We start from the raw sequence: 26,784 nt of genomic DNA on the forward strand, positions 1-26,784 counted from the left end.
CTTGCTTTCAACTGTGTGTGACATTCGACTCCAAAATGACTTGTACAAATTAATTCTAAAAAAAATCACGCTTTTGTCTCCCACTTCATTCTTCAACCAAAACTTATTTTGAACCCTGCACTGAACTTTCCATTCCAAAGTGACTTGAAACAGGAGACTTCCTGGACCCTCACAAGCCCCACCAAATCCTATTTTTCGTTTTTATTCTGTTGAAAAGTTACAGAAATGTAACAATCTCTGGATACTTTCAACTCTTCCGGAGTACTGCCCAAAACTGTAGATGTACACGGGTTGTAAGCAAAACCAAAAACTGTCTTCCAAGAACTTTGTTTTATCCCCCTGTGTAACTTTACATTCCAAAACGACTTCCTAGAACGCTTAAAATCCACTAAAAGCAGATTTTTGTGTAGTAGAAGGATGAGGTTGTCACCACTGGACTTTATGAAAATGTCTCCACAACTGAACTGTATTGCTTGATGAAAACCTTCGAGTAGAGCCTCACTGGTGGCCTGATCCCATGAAAAAAAACGAGCACAGATCAGACCACAGATCCCGCTGCAAAATGAAACAGTCGGTCTTCCTTAACTCCAAGTAAACGAGCCTTTACTTTTTTTCTGGCTGTTGATGGATTTTGCATGACGCTCGTGTAAACACGAAAACACCCATGATGAGAACATGTGCCATCTGTTTGCCACGTCACAAACCAGCACTGGTTTTACTCTTCTTGTATATGGAAGCCATGATGAAATTGGTTCAAAACGGTTATTTATGTAAGAATCTTTCAATAAATATTACTATTAAAAAATATTTGTCTGTAATCGCTCTTTGTCACCACAGAGAATATTTTTTTTTTAAATTTTAAAGAATTGCAGATAATTGTATTTTAGATAATAGGAGTAATATTTGTGTATATTTTATGGTGTATATTTATTTAGGAATTAATTATAAACAATTGCAGTCGGGTAGAAAAAATGGCTTAGCATTATAGCAGCGCTAGCATAAACTAGGACTACCAAGTGACATTGTCATTGTATTTTTTAATAGCACTGTTAAAAAGAAAAAAAAGAAGGTAAACAATGTTTGGATGCTTAACGCGCAGCCCATCCCACACAGCAAGTGCGTGGGCCGCTTCGCTAGCAAGTGACAGGGTGCTAATTACAACTTTTTATTTTTAATTTTTCTTTTTAAAATCCCGGCCAACATTTTAATGAGCTGTCTGTGGTTCACAGTGTCTGACTTTTAACTCCCTGTTCAACCCTTTATTATTATTTTCTTATAATACTCGCCACCCACTGCTAGCCAAGTATAGAAGCTTTAATTGGCACTCACACACAATACATAGGAAACACGTGGCAGGTTAATGTTTTAAAGGATCGCAATTCCGTTGACAAGAGTAGAAAAGGCACAAAATAGAACAAACAATTACCCCCCCATCCCTATTAAATGTTGCATTTAGTTTGAGATAACCTATGGTTAGTGTGAATGTGTCTTGGGGGTTCCTTAAGAAAATTCTCTTTTGAACAACTTTATCTAAAATTGTCTGAGGACATCTCACAACAACCCAGATACCACTTTTTTTTTTACCCTTAATTTTTGAGGTTGTACCCACTGAGGGAATCACACATGGTGTCATCCTCTTCATTCATTGCCTCTTTGGCACTCCAAAGCAATAAAGCCCACTTGAACAAGCTCAGCGTGAATCTCGCATCGCTCCATCGCTCGCACATAGTGGGATTTTTTTTTTATTTCCCACGAGCGCGGAATATGCACGCATGCAGGACTGCTTGGGAATAAGCGATAGTGAGTGCAGATTTGATGAGAGCCCAAAAAGCCAGACCTCAGAGGGCGGCATGTGTCTGTTTGACTCAGAGAGAGCGTGTACGCCGAGATGTCCTGGCAAGTACACGGCACATTCAGGACCAAAAGCAACATCTCGCGCTATTAATAGAAGCGCAGGGGGTGTCTCATTGGCTAAATATAACCTCGTCCTTTCCTTTTCATGCCCAGGGTTCTATTTTTAGCCACTCCCAGGCCTTCCTAAGCTGCCAATGTCTTTTTTGGGAATGTTATGTAAGAACGGGCTGATTCTTAAGGCGAGTGATGTAGACTTTGAGAATGAAATATTACATCACTCTGACACACGCGAGACAAGCCGTGTTAACAGAAAGAGCGAAGTTAGGTCACATTTGTACCTTCTCAACAGTCAGACAAAAACTAGTTAACCGCAGCTAATATTAAAACTTGCTATAGGATAGTTAGTTGTTGAAAGAAAACTTTGATTATTATCAAATGCCTGGAGCGAAGTTTAAATGATGGGGTGGGATGAGGTTTTATGTTTATGGTTAGCTTAGGAGTGAAGTAAGCGTTAGCATTGGGTTCGGGCGGTTAGTTTTGGGTTAGGATTTTCTTGATGGGTTTGTGCTTGGTGAGTTCTGCCTAGCAACAAGTGACATCGCACATCAGTCCTCCATCAGGCCTGCTCCATGTTACCCAGGCTGTGGAGTCGAGCAAGCGGCTTATGTAATCCTCGTGTGTAGACGTCTGAAGGCGTAATAATAATAAACTCCATGTGAATGTATAGCGCTGTCAACAAAGCTCTATTATTATTGAATATGATTACAGTTTATTTTCGCTCCATGTGCCCAATTCAGTGTGTTTACACTTTGAAAGAAAGTACTGTGACAAAAAGTCACGTCCAAAGAAAATGTTTATTGAGTGTAAAAGTAGTGGCAGTCGTCCAAGAGTCAACACTCATCATGTTATATTTAATACAGAGTTGAAGCAATTTTTCCAATGGACCATAATGAAAACAAAATTTTATTATTTATTTATGGGGATATGTGTTGCAAAAAAAACAAGTGAAAATAGTTGTTTTTTTGAACAGATTAAAAAAAAAAAACACAAAATATAAATTTTGAATTGGTCAATTGTGAAAAAAAAGCCAGTGTTGTTTGCTTTTAGCTTGATGTCAGCTGGTTTCTATTGAATAGATAAGTATTTTATATCTAGAATATATATGTATATTTATATACACACCTAACCTAATTTCATTAAATGTTTTTTCCCCCAATTGAACTGACATTATACTACAATGCAAATTAGACCTTGCTTGTATTGATTGATCTCACGATTCCATTCCGTTCTATGGTTATCATCACTATTTCCAAGCACCCTAGCATCTGTACAAAATGAAATGAACGAGTGAGGAATGAATGATTAATGGTCAAGTGAGTGTCAGGGCTTGTGAAATATTGAAATCAACTTGTAACATGATCTATTTATAGTGGCGCAGTGGAACAACGCGGCAGTCTTGTTCCTATAGGTGGAAGACGAGGAAAAAGAGGAAAAAGAAAACCCATTACGCTCACATTTTCATGTAAAGACCCTTTTCGTGCTGCCATTAAACTTTTACGCAGCAGCGGAATCCATAAATAATTTCCACGCCGAGGAGTCTCCCGCACTCTTTGCGGACGGGGTTTGTTCATTAAAAGTGACACGTGATATTTTTTTTATTCATATTAAAGTTTACATATATCCGTGCAAATTAGATTTTGGAACGGCAAGGTCAATTCATTTAATTTTTGTTGTATAGTTAAGACAATTGGGGTCAGATCAAACACTGACCAAAGCTCCCTTTTGGTTTCTGGTGCACGTTTGTTTTTTGTTTTTTTGCGCACAAAATTGTGAATCGTAAAACTAGTCATTATCCGTTTTATATTGTCTTTTTAGGAATAATTTGTTATTAGTAATTTCTTTTTTTTAAGTTTTTGATAAAAATAACGGGGATTATCATCCGTTATACTTAAAAAATGAAGCGATTGCCACTGGGAAGTTTATAAACGGACAAAGCAGTGCACTGCCATCTACTGAATAAAGGGTAGAACTACAGTTAAAAAAAGTTATGTTACTCAAGTCATTTAAAAAGAAGAACCTGGAAAACAAAATAATCATTCTAAATCAAACATTAAAAGTGTTTCCCTTACTGCTGCTGGTGTCCTGAAGCCAAAGTTGAAGGCAACTTGATCATTTAAATATCATCTGTGTTGATTTGATTGTGTGTCCCTCCAAGGTGCAAGTGTACCTAATGTAGTGACCAGCTCATCTAACTATTTGTAGGAGAAAATACCTTCACGGTTGAATGACTTCTCAATGATATACAGGCTTAATGAAGTGCCCCCCTCAGTTGCCATCTGTTCTGGGGAAAGATAATTACAGAAAGGCTAATTACACAGCGACTGGGCTGTAATTAGTGATGAAATTGTAATAGTCAACGTGCTTCGTATCGTCATATGGCTTTTGATGCATGTTGAAAACAGACGAACAAGAAGATGTATCTCCTGCAGCGATCAAGTCATCCGGGTCAATGTGCAGTCGCAGGAACAGAGCCAACTCCTGCAGGCGCTGGAGAAGGAACAGGAAGTGTGCTAATACAAACACACACACACACACACGTTATTTTTTTTTTTTTAAATTAAATTTCAATTTAATTCTTTGTTCATATTTTTTTCAAATATCCTATTATATATTATATAAGGTTGTGGCGGAAAGTAGGAGGGTGCAACATATTCAAGATTCAAGAGTTTTTATTCGTCATGTTTGAGCGTGCCAAACAAGGAATTTGACTTCGGTAAATCACAAATAATTGCGATCGTCACACAAAATAATTTTGAGCCATTGCAATATAGCCAATTAAGAATTAGTATATGAACTGAAACTTGCCTATATAACAGTAAAAGAGTAAAACAGTATTTTAATAATAAGGACCAGAAGTTAATTTTGCCCCTCTACGTTTTTTTCCTCCACTTTCACAAAAAAAAAAAAAAAAAAAAAGTATCGTAACACAAGTTTATACTTGCTGTACGACGTACTTGGTGATTCTTTAAGCCCTTCCAGGACCTTTATGGACTGGACAATCAATAAAGTTTTGAACTCTACTCAGTGGGGTCTACTGTACTCATTTATTTGGCACTTTCTTTTCTCTTCCAAGACCTTTCCCGCCGGCACAACGACGGTTCTTTCGGGACTTTAATTTCGATTCGACTTTAACAATGGGCTATCTCACACAATTTGCGGTTGAAAACTTTAAAACATGGCGAGGAAAACAAGTTATCGGACCATTCTTGGAGTTTAGCTGCATTATTGGGCCCAACGGCTCCGGTAAAGCTCCTTTTCGCTCTCTTTTTTTTCATTAGCCACATTTTGTGAAGGGCTAGCTAACGCGTGGGCGAAGCTAACTGCTAATCCCGAAATTGGAATTGTCATTTCACTCATATTTAACGGCAATTATATTTCTTTAAAATGTGTGAACTTAATTCAAACTCGTTTAGCTTCCTTTGAAATTCATTAAAGCCAAATTTGCTAGAGGTTAACCTTTTCAGTTTAGTAACAAATATGTTTCACAAAAACAGGTAAGTCCAACGTGATGGACGCCATCAGCTTCGTCATAGGCGAGCGGGCGAGCTCTCTGCGAGTGAAGCAACTCAGTGACCTGATCCATGGAGCCCACATCGGGCAGCCGGTGTCAAAAAGAACCAGCGTTTCCATGTTCTACCAACACGACCAGGAACAGGAGATTGTCTTCTCTCGGAGTGTCTATGGTCAGCATATTTTCAAATTATATTAAATTATTCGAACAGACCGGAAATTAAAGTGAGGAAAATATTTCTGGTGGCTTGCTGTGGCAATTTTCATCTATTCATCCGCCATCTCTGTATGAGATCAGGCGTACCTAAAATGGCTGCCAATGCTGCTCATATTTTTATTTATTTATTTAAAGCCATTGTTTATGTAAGTCTTTCTTAACTTTGGGATTTTTGCTCCATTCTTTAGATTAGAATTACTTTTATTTGTTACTCTATATTCTCAGGCAACACCTCCGAGTATCTCATCAACGACGCTCATGTTTCTTTCAACCGGTACACTGAGGAGCTTGTCAAGATTGGCATCATCACCAAAGCTCAAAACTGCATGGTTTTCCAGGTAGACATTTTGGTGTTTTCAGTGTAGGATGGGTAATGCTGCATTTTCAGATCATGTTGTTCCCGCATTGGTCACCAGGGAGCAGTGGAATCCATCGCTTTGAAGTACTCCAAGGAGTGTACCAACATTTTTGAGCTGATCAGCCAGTCCAAGGAGTTAGTGGACGAGTACAACCAGAAAAAGGAGGCCATGTTGAGGGCCAAGGAGGACACCAATTTTCAGTTCAAGAAAAAGAAATTGGCAACTGTCGAGAACAAGCTGATGTCTAATGAGAAATTGGAGGTGAAGCGAGTTGGGCGAGTCACTACTGAATTACTTCTAAATGGAGATGCAGTTTAATTTCTTCTGTCGTCAGACGTGATAGAAGTGGTTCTTCTGTTCTTTCCCAGGCCCAGAAATACCAGGACCTGCTGGAAGATATTCAAGAAAAGCGTGTACAGCTGAGCCTTACTGAGCTCTATCATAATGAGAAGGCCATCAAGAGTACCAACGACACTCTGAGCATCAAGCATGGGGCAGCTGCCGCTCAGAATGCTTCTCTCCAGGACTGTGAGCAGATGGTGAAGACCTTCAAGAAGGAGCATGGACGCCTCGTCAGGGAGGAGCAACACATGGAGAAAGAGATCCGGTAGATTTACATGTATTTTGTTTTCAGATGTATCCATTTTAGTTGCATTTGGAAAGGACATCAGTGAGCCCCCTCTAAAAACACGACGGTGCAATTTTATTATTTTGAAACATATTTGTGAACATGTCATTGGTTGTCTGTATGAACCTATTATGACTGCTACATCTCTGAACCTCTTGCCTAGTGCCCAGGAGCACGTCCTTTCCCAGTCTCGCTCTCACTTTGTCAAAACAAAAGTGAACACCTCCCATCATTTAAAAAAGATAGCTGAGCTTCAAGCGTCTGCAAAAAAGAGCCAGAAAGTCTTAGGGCGGACAGAGGAGGAGCTTGCTGAAGCCCAGCAGGAAAAAAGGGAGCTGGAGAAGACCTGGAGGTTCTACGAAGAACAATTTCGGCAGGAGAGAATGTCCCTGGGCGGGGAGGTTGAATTGGATGAGAGCCAGGTGAGTGTCAAAAGAACCTTCCTTATTATGAAGGCCAAATTAATTTCTTTTGCACGTGATCGGCAGCGAGAACGCTACAAAGAACTCAAGGAGCTCGTCAGGAAGCAGAATGCAGTGCTAGGCCAGGAAGTCGAGAAGATGCAGAGGGTTGTCAAGGCTGACTATGATCTGATGGCATTTGACCAGCGCAAACGGAAGGAAGTGGAGGTAATAACACAACGGGTAACTCCAATCCATTAAAATAGCGACTGTAAAGTAGCTACAGTACATTTAATTACTTCACTGTCTGACTCTTGCTGCAGGCTGGAATCCAAAACAACAAGACACATTTGGATGATTTAACCGACAGAGCAGAGAAGCTTGAGGAATACACCAAGACCTGCAAGTATGTCATTATGCGCTTGCCTTGCAACATTCTGTAAACCAGCAAATTCACAACAGCAAACCCTTGCCTTTCACGGGTATCAGGGATGAAAAATTTGCAATCAGTATTCTGCAAACACGAGTCCCTGCGTTTTTGTTTTTAGGTCGTCTCTTGATGAGCTCCGTCAGAACGAGGAGAGCTTGCATGCAGAGTTGCAGCGTGGCAGAGAGCGCACTGCCCAGGTGAACGAGGAGCTGGGCCAGGTGTTGGAGCAGCTGGGCAACGCCCGCCTGGACAGCCAAGAGAGCAATCGTCAGCGACGGCGCAAAGAAATTCTGGAAAAGATGCGCAGGCTCTTCCCTGACACGGTGGTAAGCCATGTAGGATGATGATGTGAACTGAAAGCAAAACGGGACAAATCTGTCACGTCTTTCTCGCCCCAGTACGGCCGCCTTTGTGACTTGTCCAGCCCCATTCACAAGAGGTACCAGCTAGCTGTCACCAAAGTGTTTGGGCACTTCTTGAAGGCCATCGTCGTGTCCACAGAGAAGGTGGCCCAGGCCTGCATCAATTTCCTCAAGGAGGAACGGGCTGAACCTGAGACCTTCCTGCCCATTCACTACTTGGATGTAAGTGTTGGAATAGTACATCTGAGCCTTTTGAGGAAAATCGAAAAAGTTTAGGAACAATTCATTTGTAAATTATAAACAGGCAGCCACTTCCAAATTTGATTTATTAGAAAAAACGTTGGCTTTTTAACACACTACTTGTTTGGTCAGTTACGAGCGGCGTTATTGACCATCAGCTCGCATATTCAGGTGAGTCCCCTCAACGAACGCTTGAGGGAGATACCGGGTGCCAATATGGTGGTGGACGTCGTGCTCATCAAAATGTCCACAAACGTGCCACAGCTGAAGAAAGTGGTGCAGTTTGTATGCGGCAACACGCTGGTGTGTGAAACCATGAAAGAGGCCAGAAGCATTGCCTTTGGCGGGGACCGCCGCCTTAAGGTAAACACATTTTCAAGTGGGTGCAGGAAATGCACAATAGCCTTTTTTTTTAAAATTTATATCTGAATTGGTTCCTACAGACCGTATCGCTGGACGGAACCATGTTTTCAAAGTCCGGTCTCATTTCTGGAGGCTCCAGTGACCTCCGCAGCAAAGCTCGCTGCTGGGATGACAAGGACGTCACTAGGCTGAAGAATGAAAAAGAACAGCTAACTGATGAGCTACGTGTAAGTCGACATACAACTGTTGTACATTGGATAGACTCTTAATTTATAAATAAATAAGAAGGGCTTCTCATACTTTTTGGACCACACACAACACAAGGGAGACATTTTTCCAATGCCAATGAAACATAACCACTATGTGTAAATTCCATTATACACCTTTTATTCTTTAATTAGCACAAAGCTGAGGTAGGGAGAGGTAATTGGTTAAGTTTATTTCCTTACGTGGGTTTGCACATTTGTCTCTTGTGGTGCAGCAACTCATAAGGCTCAAGCGGAAGGAGTCGGACCTGAATTTGATCATTGCGCAGGCTCAGGGTGCACATACCCGCCTGAAATATTCTACAAATGATCTGGATAACCTTAGGAAGAAAAGCATCACTAAATGCCTCGAGGTAAGAAGACTTTCTGACTTGCTTTGGGTTCCTGGGAACTGGAAAGGTTAAAGCCATGCATTAACATGACGCCGTTTTATTTTTTTATCGGTGCGTGATAACTTTGGAAATGGTTTTCATTTTACTAGCCTCACATTATTGTCACAAATTGTCATTTTCCGCCAATCGATTTCAGGAGATTTCGTGCATGGAGAGTGAAATGGCAAACTTGGACTCCCAGATCCAGATGCAGGTGAAAAGTGTGGAGGCAAAGGAAACTGCCTTGGAGAACCTCAAAAGCCAAATTCAGCAGGTATCCTACCTTCAATTCAACTAATCATCGGAGAAACGTTCATTATCCTTTACAGTTTCCAAATATCTCGTAATATTTGATAAAAATGAAAATATTTCTTTAGACAGAAGACATGCTGTTTTCTGACTTCTGTGCTGAGATCGGTGTGGACAATATCCGAGTGTATGAGCAGGAGCTGCTGAAACATCAGGAAGATCACGACAGGAAGCGGTATAAATGACATGAGACTTATTGGGGTTTACTTGCTCACTTTTACGCTACGTTTTGGTCACGTTACACGAGTGGGAATTTACACTGTGCTGCAAATACTTTCAGTTTGGAGTTTGAGAACCAGTGCAATCACTTGGATGTCAAGATGGAGTATGAACAAGTTCAACTAGAGAAGCACAAGAAGAAGCTCAGTGAAATTCAGTCTTCCATCGACCAGGAAGAACGCAACATGGCCGAAAAGAAAACGGTTAGCGTGGATGTACTGTGAAATAAGCCCTGAACACTGTCGTGGATCGTGAAAAAGAAAGAGTAATTGTCAACTGAGTTTTTAGCTTCATATTCTGGCTCACCTTTCAGGAGGAGGAGAAGCTGCTGGTGGCCGTTCAAGAAAATGACAACAAACTGCAGGAAATGAAGAACCAGCTGCTGGAAAAGAAGAGGCTGGAAGCATCTGCCAAAAATGAGCTGGATGAAAAAATTCTGCAACTCAGAGAGATGAACAAGTAAGTCAAAAAACACAGATGAAGAACAACAAATGCCAACACTGTCGCTCCAAGCGTATGGTGTGCGAAATCTCACGTGAAGAAACGTCCTTTTCCGTCAGAGACTTGGCCAAACTTCAGCAGGAGGTGATGACTGCCGAGAGCGTCCTGGAGCAGAAGCGTTTAGCCCGACACAACTTGCTACTGGCGTGCAAGATCGAGGGCCTGCCAATCGATTTGCTGTCGGGTGACCTGAATGAAATCAGCCAAGTGGAGGTAAAAAGACATCTGAACATGTGCAACGCTAGAGACAAGGTTGTTTCAAAGAACGCACGCTCTGCCAAAATTCACAAACCGAAGTGTAAATGTGTTTGTGTCTCTCCAGCTGGAAGAAGGGTCTCAAACCTCCATGCACGTCTTTGAGAGAGAGGCCCACCTCGTGATCGACTACTCGATCCTGGAACCCGAGAACAGGGTGACGCATCCGATACTCTTTCGACGTTCAGCACTAGGATCAAAACGCTGCGTTAACATTGGCGTGTGTTTGCAGGATGTGCCGGCAGGGGAGAGAGACAACTACATTGAAATGCTGAAGCAGTCCCTTCACGCTTTAGAGGAGCAACTAAAATTCACAGCCACACCCAACTTAAAAGCTGAAGAGAAGCTGAGGGAGGTGCAGGACAAGCTACAAGATGTGACGGATGGTATGCGTGAGGGTTTTTAAGTTACAATCAAGCTCGTTCATTGTGTGAAAGCGACTTACTTCCTCAGCCTTCAGAGCCAGCACCTTAGTCACACGGAAGTGCCAGCGAGAGTTTGAAGAAGTCAAAGCTAAGCGCTTCCATCTCTTCAGCCAGTGCTTTGATCACGTGTCTAGTGTCATTGATAGCATCTACAAGAGATTATGCCGCAACTACAGCGCCCAGGTGAAAAGACCGCTTCGCAACGCCGAGGGCAATTGCCATCAAATGATGACATAAGAGATGAAATTTGCTTCAGGCCATCCTGTCTGCTGACAATCCGGAGGAGCCGTATCTCGGCGGCATCAACTACAGCTGCGTGGCTCCCGGCAAGCGCTTCATGTCCATGGCAAATCTCTCGGGCGGGGAGAAGGCCATTGCGTCCCTGGCTTTGGTGTTTGCCATTCACAGGTAGCATCAATGTCAGATGGAGAGTTTACAAAGTTATAAAAACAACACCCCTGTTCTAAAGTAAGACTCTTTGTGCCTTCTCAGTTTCCGTCCTGCTCCCTTTTTGATTTTGGACGAGGTGGATGCCGCCCTGGACAAATCCAACATCGGAAAGGTAAGATCTCTTCTAATAATGCTCTTCGGGGGAGCGAGAACTCAAGAACGACAAGGCACTCTCCAGGCCATGCCATTTAAAGGCACAACACATGAATTTGCTGCATTGTGTGTGTGACTTTCGGTCTTGTATTTGTATTTTATAATGCAGTACTATTATTACTTGTGGAGTTTTGTTACGTGTTATCCATTTTGTGCTTCCAGGTGACCAGCTTCCTGAGGGAGGAATCCCAAAAGAATATGCGGGTCATTGTCATCTCCCTGAAGGATGAGTTCTTCTCCAAGGCAGACATCCTGATGGGAGTTTACCCGAATGTAAGATTGCTGGCAAAATTGTGCTCCAGGGCCACATTTGATTTTGTACATGGTGGGCCTGGTTATTCGCAAACGGCATCTGTTTAAATCATGAAACATACATTGAGTCAGCGTTTCTTATTTTATGAGTTAAAAATAACCAATGATGTAATTAAAGAAATGTGGAATGTTAAATGTTCTCTACATATAAAACGTGTTTTAGGTTCAATTAGTGACCAAATGATTTAATTAAATACATAATAGTAGTAATTGACCTGATGTATAATAATAGTAATACTTTAAAGGTTGGTAGGCTGAGTTAAATAACTGAGCGGGTCATTGCCTACTCTTGCCTTCACCATGTTTTTTTTTTCCTCTCTAGTTTGACGGATTAATGTTCAGTAGTATGCTGACATTTGACCTGCGTTCCTTCCCTATCGTGGAGGACAACCACAGAACACCTGAGAGGTCTAAGGCCAAAAAGGCCATCTTGCCAAGCAGCCCTGAATCGCTTCCATCGGTTTCTATGTTTTAGTTGTTTAGTTCAACTTCCATTGAATTTCTCTTTAAATGTTGCTGTTTTAGTAACTCGATCAATTTAGGGAGCGTTTCTAAGACTCCAAATAGCTGTTCGTCCTCTATGGAATGTGTGTGAGCTTGTTCCAAGCTTGACAATGTTTTAATGTTCGTCAACTTGAGCGATTGGTGCTTGAATGAATTTGCCGGTTTCCACTTTGTGTTTTGGTTTAGGTTGGCCTCACGGGGGCGTAAGTGGCCTAGGCCCTAGTCAGTTGGTTAACCACTTCACACAAAACGGTTTGACAGCCCTCAACTTTGTAATGTGATTCAGTTTTCTCCGAGTGGTAATTATTAGATTTCACTTCGAATACAGTCAATAAATAATTTGTTCGACTACTTCCAAGTTCGCGTGCAGTTTGTGACGTCTTCCACCACGTGACCAATATTTACGGAAGTGTCTTTTGGCTTTAAATGGCTTCCACCTTCAAATGTCACTAAAGATCGAATAACTTAAATTGCAACCTAAACAAGAAGTTACGCACACATCCGGATGTACGTAAGGTTGTATCTTGACAATTGACACTTGTGATCGGTTAGAAAGTAGCCGCTTAGCTTTATTTGTAGTTATTAGCAAACAGCGAGGTTTGGTTTCAGTGCGTGCAGAATTTATTAGTCAATGAACGATATTCAGGTGGAAGTTGAAAAGGTGTTCCGGGGCCCCTGGTAAGTCCACACTGGGTGGTGTTTCGCTGCGTTTATCGAACACTTGACCAGCTAGTTAGCTCGGTTGAGCTAAGTGCTAACGTTAGCTGGTCAGTTCCATCATGGGCGCCGAACAAAGCGGAGATGCGGAGCACAAACACTCTGACTACAGCTCGTCGGGTTAGTATGTTTTATCTTTCTATCTTGTTAAACCTTTTTAATTCTCTTCACATTTTCTAGTTACTCTGTCCTGAATTATTTTGTTGATTTCCCCACTTACACTAACGAATTTTGCACATCATAACATGTTTTGGCAGAGACAACCTCAAAGTGTCTTATGCTCATGAAGTGCTTGTTTTGAAATTTTGATCTGGTGTTATTAAAACAACAAAAGTTGTTGAAACTAATTGTGTAAGGGTGAAATGTTTCACCATACAGGTAGAGGAGGTCAATTCCCATAATTTTGTATTTACTGTGTGGCTTGTGATCAACTCACGTCGAGGATGAAATCTACCTCATCCATCAAAATGTGACTTAATTGGTGGGCAATAAATGAAAACATTTTTCTTTGCAGTGGTTCCTTCACCCGCCAAACAGAAGGCAAAGATGGACGATATTGTTGTGGTGGCTCAGGGAACACCGTCCATGAGGAACATTCACAGTGACCCCGATGTCATCAAACTCCAAGAGATCCCTACCTTCCAGCCCCTCTTAAAAGGTGTGTGCCTTTTGAATATTCATACTGTAGTCCACCCCTTGTTGTGTCACAAAACATTTGGATTGGAGATGATCAATTTTGCTTGCAATTACCAGCTCTATGTACCAGCTCTCAGCCTAATTAAACTAGTTAACCCTAACAGTTGTTCCGACACATTCCTTTCGCCCTCGGCAGGAGTGCTAAGTGGCCAGACGTCCCCTAGCAGTGTGTGTCTGGAGAGACTGGATCCTGCGCAGGTTCTCCAGCTGTGCACCCGCTACCAGGACCACTTGCACCAGTGCGCCGAAGCCGTCGCCTTCGATCAGAACGCCTTAGTAAAACGCATCAAAGAGGTGAGCAGTTTGAACTTTTTTGACAGCAATTAATACTTTCATTGCCTTAGCACACTGATTTGGTATGGTAATAGTTATTGAAAACATGTTGACGAAACTGTAACATTTTAATATTCCACTAGGTGGAAGAAGTGAGCTTTTCAACCAACCTGAGGATACAAAGGATAGTTTTGCCTTCTGCTGTCTGAAAACACTTTCTCACTTTAGTCACTAACAGGAATGCCGTGAATAAATAATAGGTTGTTTTTTTTAGTGAAAATAGTGATTGGAAATCACTCCAGCCATCCATTGCATCGCTGTGGTGTCGCTCAATACGTTCTAACTAAGCCGACTTGTGCTCCAGATGGACCTCTCGGTGGATACCTTGTTCAGCATCATGCAAGAGCGTCAGAAGCGCTATGCCAAGTACGCAGAGCAGATCCAGAAGGTCAATGAGATGTCCATGATCCTGCGCCGCATCCAGATGGGCATTGACCAGACGGTGCCACTGATGGAACGCCTCAACAATATGCTGCCGGAGAGCGAGCGCCTGGAGCCCTTCAGTATGAGGCCTGATGCAGACCCTGGCACCAAGTAAGATACTGGCCAAGAAGTCCTGAAATCTAAGGTGAGGGCCGCTTTTGTCTGTTCTTTTCTGATTTGTATACGGTGCTCCTACTGGGATGAATCTTCATCTTGGAAGTACAAGACATGAATGTGAATGAGCTCTGAATACTGAGAAACTGGAACTCTGTGGATTCGAAAGCTGTTGAAACATGCACAAGTCAAGCAAATGATGTGGCCCTGCACGGGCTGCCAGTGTTTGACTTAAGAATAATGGAAGGCACTTGGACAAACATGACTTTAATTTATTCGCTCTTTGTCAATGTTTTGATATGACCACTGAAAACCCGATAATTATCTTTTGTGAAACCTTTTTGGACATTAAATACGCACTACAACTAATATTACTCGGATTTAGTTAGCTTGCGCTTCAACATGCGTGACGTGCTAATATTTAGCCGCACCGCTGTCACATTATAAATGTCAAAGATTATGTGGAAAAGTTGCATTTCAAAAATAAAACTGCCAAAGGAAGTGTCACTAAGTACTGTTTGAGTCAATGTTTTGGTTCCATGTCTGTCACGTTTTCTAGCACCCCCTCTATTGGGCCAGCGATTCCTACCAAACATTAGTGACCCAGGAAATATATTTTTGGACACTGGACAGAAAGAGTCCATTGTGTGGCGTGACCCTTAAGTGTGGACAAAGCAAAACAAATATATTAAATCCATTGCCGCCTTAGTCTTCTTTGTTGATGCCACACTATTTAAAATCCTGAATTGTTGTCATCAAAATGAACAAACAAGTTTTGCTGTGTATCGAAAAGCTCTGCGAGGCGTCGTAGCCATGCAGTCCGCTCTTATCGGCCCCAAAGCTGGTGTGAATGAGGATTTAAAGGATTTATCTGGGCGCTGATGCTGAGCGACGTATGGCGTTGTGAAGCTGCAGTGCTTCTAGTTGAGAAGATTTTGTGTGGTGTCTGTCTAAGCTTTAAGTTTCCCTGTCTCGGTTAAAATGTCTGTTTTTAAAGTCCTTGAAGGGAAGAAGGCTTGTTTGAAGGGTTGCTCAAAAAAAAAGTTGCAGCCACGTTTTGGATATTAACAGAATGATGTGACACAATCCGCCGGCGGAGCAGTTCTGCGTGAAATGAAAGAAATCCAATTTCGTCTTTCAAATGTCTCATTTGAATGGAAATCAAACGACGGCCGTCTCCATTCCTGGAAATGCTACTCAACCTTCACGTCCTCCCTCACCCAGCAGCAACTGACTTGTTTTAATGCACATAAATAGACATTCTGAGCGTTTGGAAAATGGCAAGTAACCATGACATGATTCATTAGTTCCATTCAGTCTGCCTTGCTTCTATTTTTCATAATTTTCATATTTACTGCACAATAAGCAGCAGTTGGATCATTTCTTCCTAAAAGAGGCTTCTCGCAGTTTATTGCCAGATGTTTACTGTCAACAAAAAGGATTACACAAGTCTTTAAATAGGAACGTCCTTGCTAGCTTGATGCTAACACGTAATATAAACTACAATAGAAAATAGACAGAGAATATATAAAAAGTCACAGGCATGTATTCTTTGTCCTCTGCAATAAACAAGGAATACTATTGCACCTCCTGAGTCACTGGAGAATAGTGATGACTACATTTGTCTGTATTGTGTTATACTGCCCCCAGTGGCCTGGATGGGCACACCACAAACTGATTAGTAATTCTTTCCGCTTTGTTTAATCATTTTTGTAGAGTACAACATTATAGAGGGCTGTTTCCCTATAAAGACATTGACGGTATCGCCGTTGTCCTTTTGATTTGAATTTAAGATCCACTTTCACTTAGCATAAATTGTCAACAATATGTTTATTACGACAGCCTGTAATAGTCCCACATTGTTAGAAATGTGCGTATATTTTTTCCTCTTCAATTTGATTGTGCAACTAATAAACAAGAGGCTTCCATGGTTACATATTGAGCTTCAAACAGCAAGCAGAACTCAAACAATCGGTGTCATTCATATGCAAAAGAGCGCTCCTACAAGCACGCCCTCCTCTTAACATGCTGCAATTTTATGCCACTACTTGAATCCGCTGACAATAATGATAAGTGGCTTCCTCTTGTTGATTAGCAGGCAAGAGGCTGTCGAGATGCTTTGTCACGCTCTCGTGTTGAGAGAGATGAGAACTCGAGCTAACGGGCCGTTTGAAGTATCCAAAAGAGCTCTATTATGAAGGCAAACAGCAATGATGCAGTTCTTTTATTGAGATTTGTCTTCTTTCCATTCTGGAAGCAAACGTGCTAACCACCCCGGTGTTGAAAGTTATCATCCAGAAAAGAGTGGGTATGGAAACCTCTCCTTGAGGAAAATCGAGGCTATTTTGAAAGTGTGGGTGTTAGCAAATGTGTGAGGGTTTATCAGGGAAAGTGTGAGTGTTACCTGTTGTTTCTCAAACTAGGTGAAGAAATGTCATGACTTGAATTTGAGAGGCTGTGTGACCTCACATTGTCCTCCCGCCAGGCCTCGCGTGGTTAGCATGCAGCGAGCGGCGGCTACGTGGCGCGTCCGCATACAAACTTCCAAATTACCACCTATGAAATATTAACCACTCGCCTTGGCGGAATAAAAAACTCTTGTCACCTCTCTGGAGTCGCTCGTGAAAGCCTGGCTCGGCAGCTATTATGTCCGTCATGATACGTGTGGGGGGATTCATTTGCTTTGGGTTGGCAACAGAATATAATTTGAATTTAATTTGAAGTGTATTATTATTTTTTTTGTTTCAGTTAGCTCTATTTTTTTTTTCAAGGCAACACGACTCACATATTTACTGATAAACCAGCGTTTCTTACGTTGGTGTCAAAACGCAAGCTTGCTAGCTCGGTTTCATTCTGTTGATGTTTGCTCCTTTCACAGTCAACATTGCTTGTTCTGCTTGTTTACCGCGACACACACGCCGTCACAAACCCGACACAACTAATGTTTGGCATTGTGTTGCCTTGTTGGTGTCTTAAATCAGCGTCAAGCGCTTGCTGCTGTCTATCACCTTTCACGCTTGGAGTCTCATTCCTGCCAGGAAAACACAGGACACCAAGTGCTTTTTTTTTTTTATCATATATAAATTAAGTAATTTTCTGCTGATGCAGCCCCGCAACAACGAGCAGCAAGGGGGACATTATTGCTCCGCAGGCACCTTTCTGTTCCCTCCCATTACATGTCTTCATAGTGTGTGTTGTTTTTGTTCATTTTAGTTTTATTATACAATGATAAACTCCTCCGGGATAAATAATACTGCAAGCGGTGATGAACAGTCCCCCACATTTTTTTTTTTAATCAACAGTCCTTTGGAGAAGAAGCTTCTCAATTTACCGTCTTGAATAACTGCTTCTCATTTTGCAATGGAATGGTTCATAATAAAATGTCCGACTTTCTGTTCAATTTGAAGCATAAGTCCTTGAGACTGTTTTGTGCGTCCTGTTGCAATAGACATGGCCACCCAATTTTGTGTCTATCAGTGAAACTGGTGTGGGGGAGGGTCTTGAATGTTTTTCTAATTTCACAAGGAGTGCGACTGAATGGCTCCTTTGAAACAAAATGGCCAACTTCCTTTTCTATTCAGTCTTTGAGACTTTTTTTGTAACAATAGAGACAGGTCCAGACAATTTTGTATCCATCATTGTATCCAAGGACGTCTGACTGAGTACGTAATGGCTGCTTCAAATCACAATCGTTACTTTTCACTTTGTCGCATGGGTCCTTGAGACTTTTTCACGCGTCCTTTCATGGTAGACACGTCCACCTAATTTAATAACATTAGTCCATTTGTAACATTCCAGGAATTATAACTTAGTATTATTTATTGGGTGGACTGTGTACATGGACTCCTAAAATGTGCATAGGATAGACACATGCGCAAAAATTAATGAGGCCCTGAAAAGGCTTTTGGTAGTTTTTGTTTTTTTGGGCATAAAAACAAAGTAACTGATCTGTTCTGAATGCAAGAAGGAGGGAGGTGTCATGCTTAAGTCATTGTGGATGCACAGCTGCTGCATGATAAACACACACACACACACACACACACACACACACACGCATAGACAGCAGGAGACAAGCCAATGAGGCATTTGGTGCAGACACATTCTGTTTGTGACACCTTGTGGTGGATGAGAGAGGGGGAGAGAGAAAGAGTTAGAGCGAGAGAGCATGAGGGAGCGAGAGGATAAGAAGAGAGGGAGAATGATTGGGATGAGCAGATGAAGCGGCGTCGCAGCCAGAGAGGAGAGCTTCACTTTCCCCTTCACCCATCCTCCTCTTCCTCGTCGTCTTCCTCTTTCCCGCCGTGAGTCACGGACATCGTTTCAGGTGAGACCACCTCTTTTATTTACGCCCCTCCTCTTCCTCCAACTTCTGTCAGACTTGGAGCTCACTTCTTCTGTCTCCATGTCGGCAGCTCAGTGGAAGAGGTAATCACGCTACCTACGCTTGTGGTGTTCTCGGCGAGAGCTGACATGCAGCATCAGGACCGACAGGGAGCATCCGCATCTTGATTGACGGCCGAGCATCATCGTTCGGCGCTGAAAGACACGTTGCGGGAATTGCCGTGAGTTGCTGCAGATCCTCGCTGTGTTTGTGTGAGCCATATTTGCACCAAATGCCATCACGTGTTTAGTCGTGAGCCTTGTGTTGTTACCAGTTGTGTCAAACGTGTGCAAGTCCTAAGTAAGTTTTTTTCAAGAACTGATCGAGACATTTTCCAAAGATTTTCTTGATAATAACCAAAAACATTTCAAAATTTCCTACATTAGTAGATGTGGCATTATACTGCCATAAATGACGCTGAGCAGGTGCTATTGGTCCGCCCCCCCTGAAATATGATTGGACAAAGCCAGAAAAGTGACTTTTTAGTCATATACAATTTTTGTGTGAAATTCAGTCAAATTTGATCTTTTCATCACCTCACTGATGGTGTATGTGTGCGTTGCCTGGGAACCAGTTCAGGTTGTAATCCAACTTTCCCTCAAAGTTCCTTCCGATAGGCTCCAGCTCACTCGTGACCTTGAACAGGATAAGCGGTATAGAAAATGGATGGCTGGATGGATAATTTCCCACGGCACACACACACTCATGTGCGCACTAGAGTGGTTGCGAATGACTGACGTAAGCAACTTCTCCAAGCAATCAAGTAAGTGCTGCTTAGCGGGAGCTACCGCTGCTAGCTAACGCTAATCTCCTCATCCAACAAAACTCAATGTAGCGCTTAGTGCTTACTTTTTGGCCATGACATGACATTGATTATTTTATTGCTACAGTGGTACATTGAATTTGAAGTTTTATTATTTGAAAGACGCGTTTCCTTTTCAGCTACATTATATTACTTTTTAAAGTAGTACAACGTAAGGGGCGTGGCCTAATGAGTGATGTCAAGTCCTCTGACGCGTGCAGTTAGGTGAGTTTTTTCATTTTGTATTTGCGTGTTTGACTGTTTGTTTCGTTCAATAAATGGCTAATTTGTACTTAGAATATTGTTTCGCAACACAAAGCAAAAACAAAAATGGCCCGTAACTTAAAAAATAGTACGTTTGGGTACTTTAACCGTATTTGTGTACAAGCAATTCATATGTCCTCTTTGTTTATTTTATTTATACATATGTCTACTTTTATTTCAAAGATTACGAAGCTCCAGCCCAAGTTTCTTTTTAAAAAGCGTTTAAAAAAATACGACATACAATATATACATATATCTTGTCTTTGTCCAGTATCTGAACCTCAAAGACACCTCATTAAAATCAATAAGTTTCCTGTTCTGACATCTTTTATGGCTACAAATAAGTCAAAGCAGTTTCCCAGCAGACGATAGTTAGCTTTGTTTAATTGCTTCGCTAAAGGGACGGCGCTGGTGCGGAAGGCCAGAGGGCGTCCCGGCAGGCTTCATTATCGCGACCGTGGCGGTGAAAGGCGGGAATACACAGCGGAGGCGGGAGGATGAAAGCGCAGTAGACGGATATTACCTGATCAAAAAAAAAGAAGGTGCCGGCAGGCGGAGCTGATAAGCTTTTGCCCACGGTCGCTTCGAAGGCCGCGAATCGAGCCGGAAATACACCTCGGAATTCTTCCGTCAAATGGTGGATAAACTCAATATAGTAGAGCTCTATTTTTAGACATTCAGTGAAACCAAAATGTGATTCACTGCATTGAAATGTGGCTCTTGGAGGCTATAACCATTTCAGCTTTATTGCTGTACGCTCTGTGATCTCGCTCTTATTCTTTCGGGTGAGAAAATGAAATATTTTCATCATAAAAACACCCGTTAAAGACTTTCAGTGGGCCGTCAACACGTATACCCATGCTAAAATTAGCTTAGCATGTTGTCCTGGCTGCAAAGTGCCATTCCTACAGTTACCTCTCGGATAAAACTGAGAAATATAACGTACATTTCGTCTCTCAGTTTCCATCACTGCAAATGATGCACTCAGTGCGCTGTGGTTTGACAGATTTCAATTTAAAAGAAAGAAGTTTGTGTGTGCGCATGTGTTTGAGTGCGACAGGAGCATTTATCCCATCAGTCGCATGTCACGTTGTAATCTTCTTATAACGCGCAACGGGCGGAAAAAAAAGGAAGCAGCAAAAAGCCGCTTTTGATTCGCATTTGGCAGCTCTAATCTTGTTCCCCACCCCAAATCCCCTCTGAGACGATTTTTGTCAAAAATATTCAACTGAAAATATGAACATTCCACACACGTAATCTCGCCGCTTGTTCATTCCAACCAAAGATAAATCATCATTTGAAGTGTTAAATAATGTTTAGCCTTGTTGGGCATATGTAATCCTATCCATTTTATTTTGCCATCCTTCCTGTTCTAATCTGCGAGGATCAGCAAGATCAAATGCTGTGGATTTATTATTTTTTAATAATCTACTTGAATAATCCAATTCTAGCTCTTGTGCATTAATAAAAAAAAAAGAAGTACTTGAGTTATTTTCTCCAATCAAATTTTCTTTAAAAATATTTTTTTCTTTTTGGTGCATCCCTTCATTCCCAAAAACCCAAGAAGTTTAAGTTGTTATCAAGCAGGAGGTGTCATCCCCCAATAAGAGTGAGATGGTGAGTCAGCCACTACCAGGCTTGTCGCCATGGAGACCAACATCTTCCCTTGCATCTTGTTCCCACTTTTCCCAGTGCAAAGCTCCCCAAGTAGCAATCACACTTTATTTTTCTTTCTTTCTTTTTCTTTTTTTTACACTGCTGTCCGCTTTTCCTTTGCTTATGATGTCTCATGAATTTTCCTTTTGTTACCCCCACCGGTACCTCCCTCATCTTTCCATTAATGTATGTTGTCATGTGTCCTCACTGATAAACAGCCGAATGTCACTTTGACATCAAACCACCTCGGCCACACTCACGGATGATTGGCACGTCCCTGGTGATGTCATCCCGCAGCCGTGATGAACCATAAAGCAGCTCTCATAAAATAAAATGTCTTTATTGTAGTCTCCCTTCCAGACAAAAAAGCTCCTCCATCTGATCATGAATTATTCATAAAATATAGCAGGCTTCCGTGAGTGCGTGCGGAAAACAGTTATTTTTACATGCACCATTGCTGAATTAGATTTTTTTTTTTTAAATGTGCGCCTAACTGGAAAAGATTACATTTTGATGTTAGTTAGAAACTGAATTATGCTCAAATCAGGACGGCAAAGATTCCGATAAAGGTGTGGCAAGTGGCCTTTATTTTAGTTTGTCAATTCAGTATAGTGAGCAATCATGCTTGTTTGTTGGCGAGTTAATATGTTAAGTAGAATGACTGGTTAGTTGGTTGTGCCTTAATTTATTTGTTAGTTATTTGTTCATTAGTTAGTAACGGAACCGCATCAAAATTAGACTGGGCCAAATGGAAACTACCATTAGGTCGTTAATTAATTGGTTAGTTAGCTAGCTAGTACTTTAGTAAGCTAGGTTGTTTAGTTAATTAGCTGGCTAGCTTAATTACACAAAACAAAAACAACAAAAAAACTCTTGAAAACAATCGATAGCGATTGGGTGCAGATTTGGATAGGCATTGTTGTTTCTAAGTAAACTGAGCAACAATTTCAATTTCATTCGCTCACTCACAAGCCGGTTCACATTTTGCTATAGCTCCATAGAGGATGGAATCGTTTATTTCTACTGTTTGCCCAGCCCAGCCGTTGGTTAGCATGCATATTTTAAAAGACATACTCCCTCCTGCATATCAGCAGGACAAGAGTAATTGCTGGAAGGGGAGAAACTAACTGCGTGCTCCTCTCTCCTCCGCCTTCCCCTCCGCCACCTTTTGATGAATAAGTAAACACCTACAAGCCGGCAGTTGCTTTAAAAGTCTCCAAGTGGGAGGACAGACGACCTGCTGTTTACTCGTTGATGATCGCACTTACACACGCACACACACACATGTTGCTTGGAGAGGCTACGTCAGCACTCGCAGGTTTTTGCATTTCAAAAGCAGCACATAGGAAAATGCCGATCATACCTTCAATTCTTTATTCCGGTGTCCAATGATTATATTATCATGTGTCCTTTAATATTTATTGTGTTTATTTAGCCGCTTTGCCATAAAGGTTCTTAATATGATGCAAAGACAAAAAACACAATAAATCACATCCAGGGTCAATCAAAACCACTTCTTTTTTTTCTTTACCAAGAAATTAATTCAAATTGTGCCGTAGTCGTAAACTACGTGAGGTGACGAGGGTGTGACTAGTAGAGTAACATTCATCATTTTAAGTTGCAAAGTCGAGCAGAATTTTGATGCATTACTGTGAATTAAAATGTCCCCCAAAAATCAATCAATGCGGCTACAGGACCAGGAATTTTAAAAAAGCTCCAGAACCTGCTCACATCAGCGCCAACAAAGACGTACAGTACCAGCCGCAAATTTCGAAGCACTTTAATTCACAATATTTATGGAATTTAACAAAAAATAAAACCTGAAAACTAATAACACGGCAGCACAAGGCCAAACTTCTTATGTGTGATGGTCACTTTCCAAGGATGACACTTTTTGAATATAATAAACTCAATCATCCCCGCACCTTTAGTGCGACGCCTCCTCGGCACATATGTAGCAGTTAATAGCATGGTACATTATACGGCTTACTCACAATGGCAACTATTCAACTGTAGCCAACGTACAAGGGCTGTGACGAGATGCTCGCTGAAAAGCAGCCAAAGGCCAACAGAGCGAGGACGCTGCATTTTAAATAGCAGCCTCAGCTCACTAGATGAGAAAATGGGTCATGTTTGCTTCCTGACACGTTTCTGAAAACGAGTGTGCTTTTCTCACACCTGCACCTCACGCCTTTCGTTTTGATATCCCTCGGTTAAGCACACCAACACTGACTGGTCGCCAATCCGGGATGCGCCATGCCTTTTTGTAAACGTTTTTGAACTCCCATTTCCACCCCAATGATGCTGCTAGGTGTAGTCGTGTTTAAGGTGGAGCGGTTCTGGGGCTGACGCTAATGAGCATCGACGCTTCTCGGTAGTGATGACTGACCCACATTTAGTGCGCTGCCCTGAGGCCTGCTGTGTCGGGATGGGGAAAAAACGACCATGCAGGATGTTCTAGTATTTGAATAAAAAGACTCTCTGAGGGTTCCGGTGGATTCGGATATGAGCTACCATGTCGGCTACGCTAATGTCTATATTCTAGCGACTTTCGTTATTAGTTTGCCAGGTTAGCTTCAAGTTTTAATTTGTTGTCCACAATTTAGCGCGTTTACCTTACAGGAAGCGATTTGCGTCTTCTACCCAGCCTGTCAAGACGTTTAGCATTCCGGATGATGGACGTAAGCCTGTCCACAGTGTTGTGTGCGTCCACGTTGTAGTAGAGGCTAAACGCGTTATTGATGCGTTCCCGCAGTGAGTCGACAGCCCGCAAAGTCAAAGGAAAGCCAAAGCATCAATCACTTCGCATGAGTCGCGTTTACAACAAGTGTGTCATCCATCTTGATGAGGCTGCGCAGAGAGCGCAGGGGTCCTCCGCAAGGGGCACCGCCGCTTTCCACGCAAAGTGGGATTAAATGTCTCGCTGAAGGGCACCTTGATGGAGGCTGTCTTTTTCACCATCAAACATCAAAAAGATGCATTCAGGGCCATACGCCAGGGAAAAAGATGATGGAAGAAGCAACAATTTAAAACAAGATGGCAGAGATGTGAAGTCAAGTCAACACACGGGGCTTTATTCATTCACGGACGTGACTTCATTTCCATATCAATTGTGAGCGATTGGACAGTCAGAGAAGATAAACAAGAAAAAATAACGCAAGTTTTTTTATCATGATTGCTGATAGTGAGAGGCGGCATGCTAAGGTTGATGCGGAAGTCTGCGGACAAGATGCGGTGCCTGAGGAAGAAATCTACGTTGCCTCTACTGGGCTTCCTGGTCGCTTGCCTGCTGCTCTTCAATCTCTACGTGGACATGGACGGATATGTGTTGGTGAGTTATACTGAATGGATGTTTGACGTCTCAAGTCGTCAATGGTAGTGAATGAGTTGTTTTTATTGTCGTTATTTTCCAACAGGAGGCAGAAAAGCGTCAGCTAGGCGAGGCGTTGATGCATCACGCTAGCTCGGAGCGATACATCCACACCTTCAGAGACCTGTCCAACTTCTCTGGGACCATCAACGTGACATATCGCTACCTGGCGGGATTCCCTCTGCCGCGCAAAAGTGGGTATAAGTAACACTCCAGATCTGGATTTAATGGACTAATCTTCATTGTCAAAACATGATGAGCACAAATTGTTCTTTGTCAGAGTATCTGACCATCGGGCTGTCGTCGGTGAAGAGGAAGCGAGGGAACTACCTCCTGGAGACCATCAAGTCCATCTTTGACCAGTCCAGCTACGAGGAGCTGAAGGAGATCGTGGTGGTGGTCCACCTGGCTGACTTTGACTCCGTGTGGTGCGAGAACCTCCTGCAGGAAATCAGCCGCAAGTTCTCGCACCACATCATCGCCGGCCGCCTGCTGGTGATCCAGGCTCCCGAGGACTACTACCCGTCCCTGGACGGACTGAAGCGGAACTACAACGACCCCGAGGACCGGGTGCGCTTCCGCTCCAAGCAGAACGTGGACTACGCCTTCCTGCTCAACTTCTGCACCAACCTGTCCGACTTCTACATGATGCTGGAGGACGACGTGCGCTGCTCTCGTAACTTCCTGACGGCGCTGAAGAAGGTGATCGCCTCCCGGGAGGGATCCTACTGGGTGATGCTGGAGTTCTCCAAGCTGGGCTACATCGGGAAGCTCTACCACGCGCGGGACCTGCCGCGCCTGGCGCACTTCCTGCTCATGTTCTACCAGGAGATGCCGTGCGACTGGCTGCTTATCCATTTCCGCGGGCTGCTGGCCCAGAAGGACGTGATTCGCTTCAAGCCGTCGCTCTTCCAGCACATGGGCTACTACTCGTCCTACAAGGGTGCCGAGAACAAGCTGAAGGATGACGACTTTGAGGAAGACGCGGTGGACATACCCGACAACCCGCCGGCGCGGCTCTACACCAACATTGACGTCTTCGAGAACTACGCCGCCGCCAAGGCCTACAGCGCCGTGGACGAGTACTTCTGGGGCAAGCCCCCGTCCACCGGAGACTTCTTTGTGGTGGTCTTCAACAAGTCAGCTAAGATCAGCAAAATCAAAATCACCACGGGTTCAGAGGACAGACAGAGCGACATCCTCCATCACGGTGCCGTGGAAGTGGGTCACAGGCGCATGGAGGGCAAGCAGGATGGCCAGTGCGCCTCCTACATCACTCTGGGGGAGTTCAGAGGCGGCAGGGTTGAGGTCCAGGACGTGGACCGCAAGATTGGTTTTGACGTGGACTGTGTGCGCGTTGTGGTGACAGCCAGTCAGAAGGAGTGGCTCATTATCAGAACCATCAGCCTGTGGACCACACACACCGCCAGTCCATTAATCAAGTGACCAATCAAATCATTAGTGCGTTCATGTTGGACGAGATTCAAAAAAATATTTTCTTGTGTATTTTGGTCTTCAACTCTTTTTTTCTCAGTCAAGTACTATTCCGAGTCCATCCTTTATACTTAATTTTCCTAATATAAAAACAAAATATGTTCATGTGTCTGATGTCTTGTTTTGGAGGTTTGGAAATCAAGCTGCTTCAAAAGCAAGTTACACATACCGTTATCAGCGTTCTATTTATAATTCCATATCTGCTGAGTGAAGTGATTTTCGCTGGCTGCAAGATTCAGATTGGCAGGTGAGTTGTGTTTTACTTTGCTGCCACCTAGAGACCATCTTAAGTCATTACAGCCACTCGTCTTTGGAGGCGTATGGGGAGGTCGTGTCCTGATTGGA

General features: G+C 42.7%; 3 protein-coding genes across 4 annotated transcripts; all 3 read left to right on the forward strand.

Moving 5' to 3' along the window:
• Positions 1-5,007: 5,007 nt before the first annotated feature.
• On the forward strand, positions 5,008-11,082 carry LOC119124502 (structural maintenance of chromosomes protein 1B-like). The gene is made up of 21 exons (XM_037254551.1): positions 5,008-5,157; positions 5,409-5,597; positions 5,867-5,979; positions 6,058-6,261; positions 6,369-6,607; positions 6,792-7,054; positions 7,121-7,257; positions 7,353-7,435; positions 7,578-7,785; positions 7,858-8,043; positions 8,233-8,424; positions 8,505-8,651; positions 8,906-9,043; positions 9,219-9,335; positions 9,439-9,545; positions 9,651-9,798; positions 9,909-10,048; positions 10,150-10,303; positions 10,413-10,502; positions 10,578-10,731; positions 10,799-11,082. The coding sequence occupies exons 1-21, from the start codon at positions 5,049-5,051 to the stop codon at positions 11,005-11,007; spliced, it is 3,327 nt and encodes a 1,108-aa protein (XP_037110446.1). The 5' UTR covers positions 5,008-5,048; the 3' UTR covers positions 11,008-11,082.
• A 1,489-nt stretch (positions 11,083-12,571) lies between these two features.
• borcs5 (BLOC-1 related complex subunit 5) lies at positions 12,572-14,983 on the forward strand. The gene is made up of 4 exons (XM_037254745.1): positions 12,572-13,026; positions 13,421-13,564; positions 13,739-13,896; positions 14,240-14,983. The coding sequence occupies exons 1-4, from the start codon at positions 12,969-12,971 to the stop codon at positions 14,471-14,473; spliced, it is 594 nt and encodes a 197-aa protein (XP_037110640.1). The 5' UTR covers positions 12,572-12,968; the 3' UTR covers positions 14,474-14,983.
• Positions 14,984-18,131: 3,148 nt separating this feature from the next.
• Positions 18,132-26,544, forward strand: LOC119124607 (alpha-1,3-mannosyl-glycoprotein 4-beta-N-acetylglucosaminyltransferase C-like). Of its 2 annotated transcripts, XM_037254743.1 has the most exons (5): positions 18,132-18,796; positions 18,885-19,034; positions 24,761-24,906; positions 24,992-25,139; positions 25,226-26,544. In XM_037254743.1, the coding sequence occupies exons 3-5, from the start codon at positions 24,772-24,774 to the stop codon at positions 26,389-26,391; spliced, it is 1,449 nt and encodes a 482-aa protein (XP_037110638.1). In that variant the 5' UTR covers positions 18,132-18,796; positions 18,885-19,034; positions 24,761-24,771; the 3' UTR covers positions 26,392-26,544. The 2 variants fall into 2 exon arrangements, with proteins under 2 accessions (XP_037110638.1, XP_037110639.1); XM_037254744.1 differs by lacking the exons at positions 18,132-18,796; positions 18,885-19,034 and adding an exon at positions 20,153-21,536.
• Positions 26,545-26,784: the final 240 nt, after the last annotated feature.

This window comes from Syngnathus acus, chromosome 6 (assembly GCF_901709675.1).
Source record: "Syngnathus acus chromosome 6, fSynAcu1.2, whole genome shotgun sequence".
Classification (NCBI taxonomy): Eukaryota; Metazoa; Chordata; class Actinopteri; order Syngnathiformes; family Syngnathidae; genus Syngnathus; species Syngnathus acus.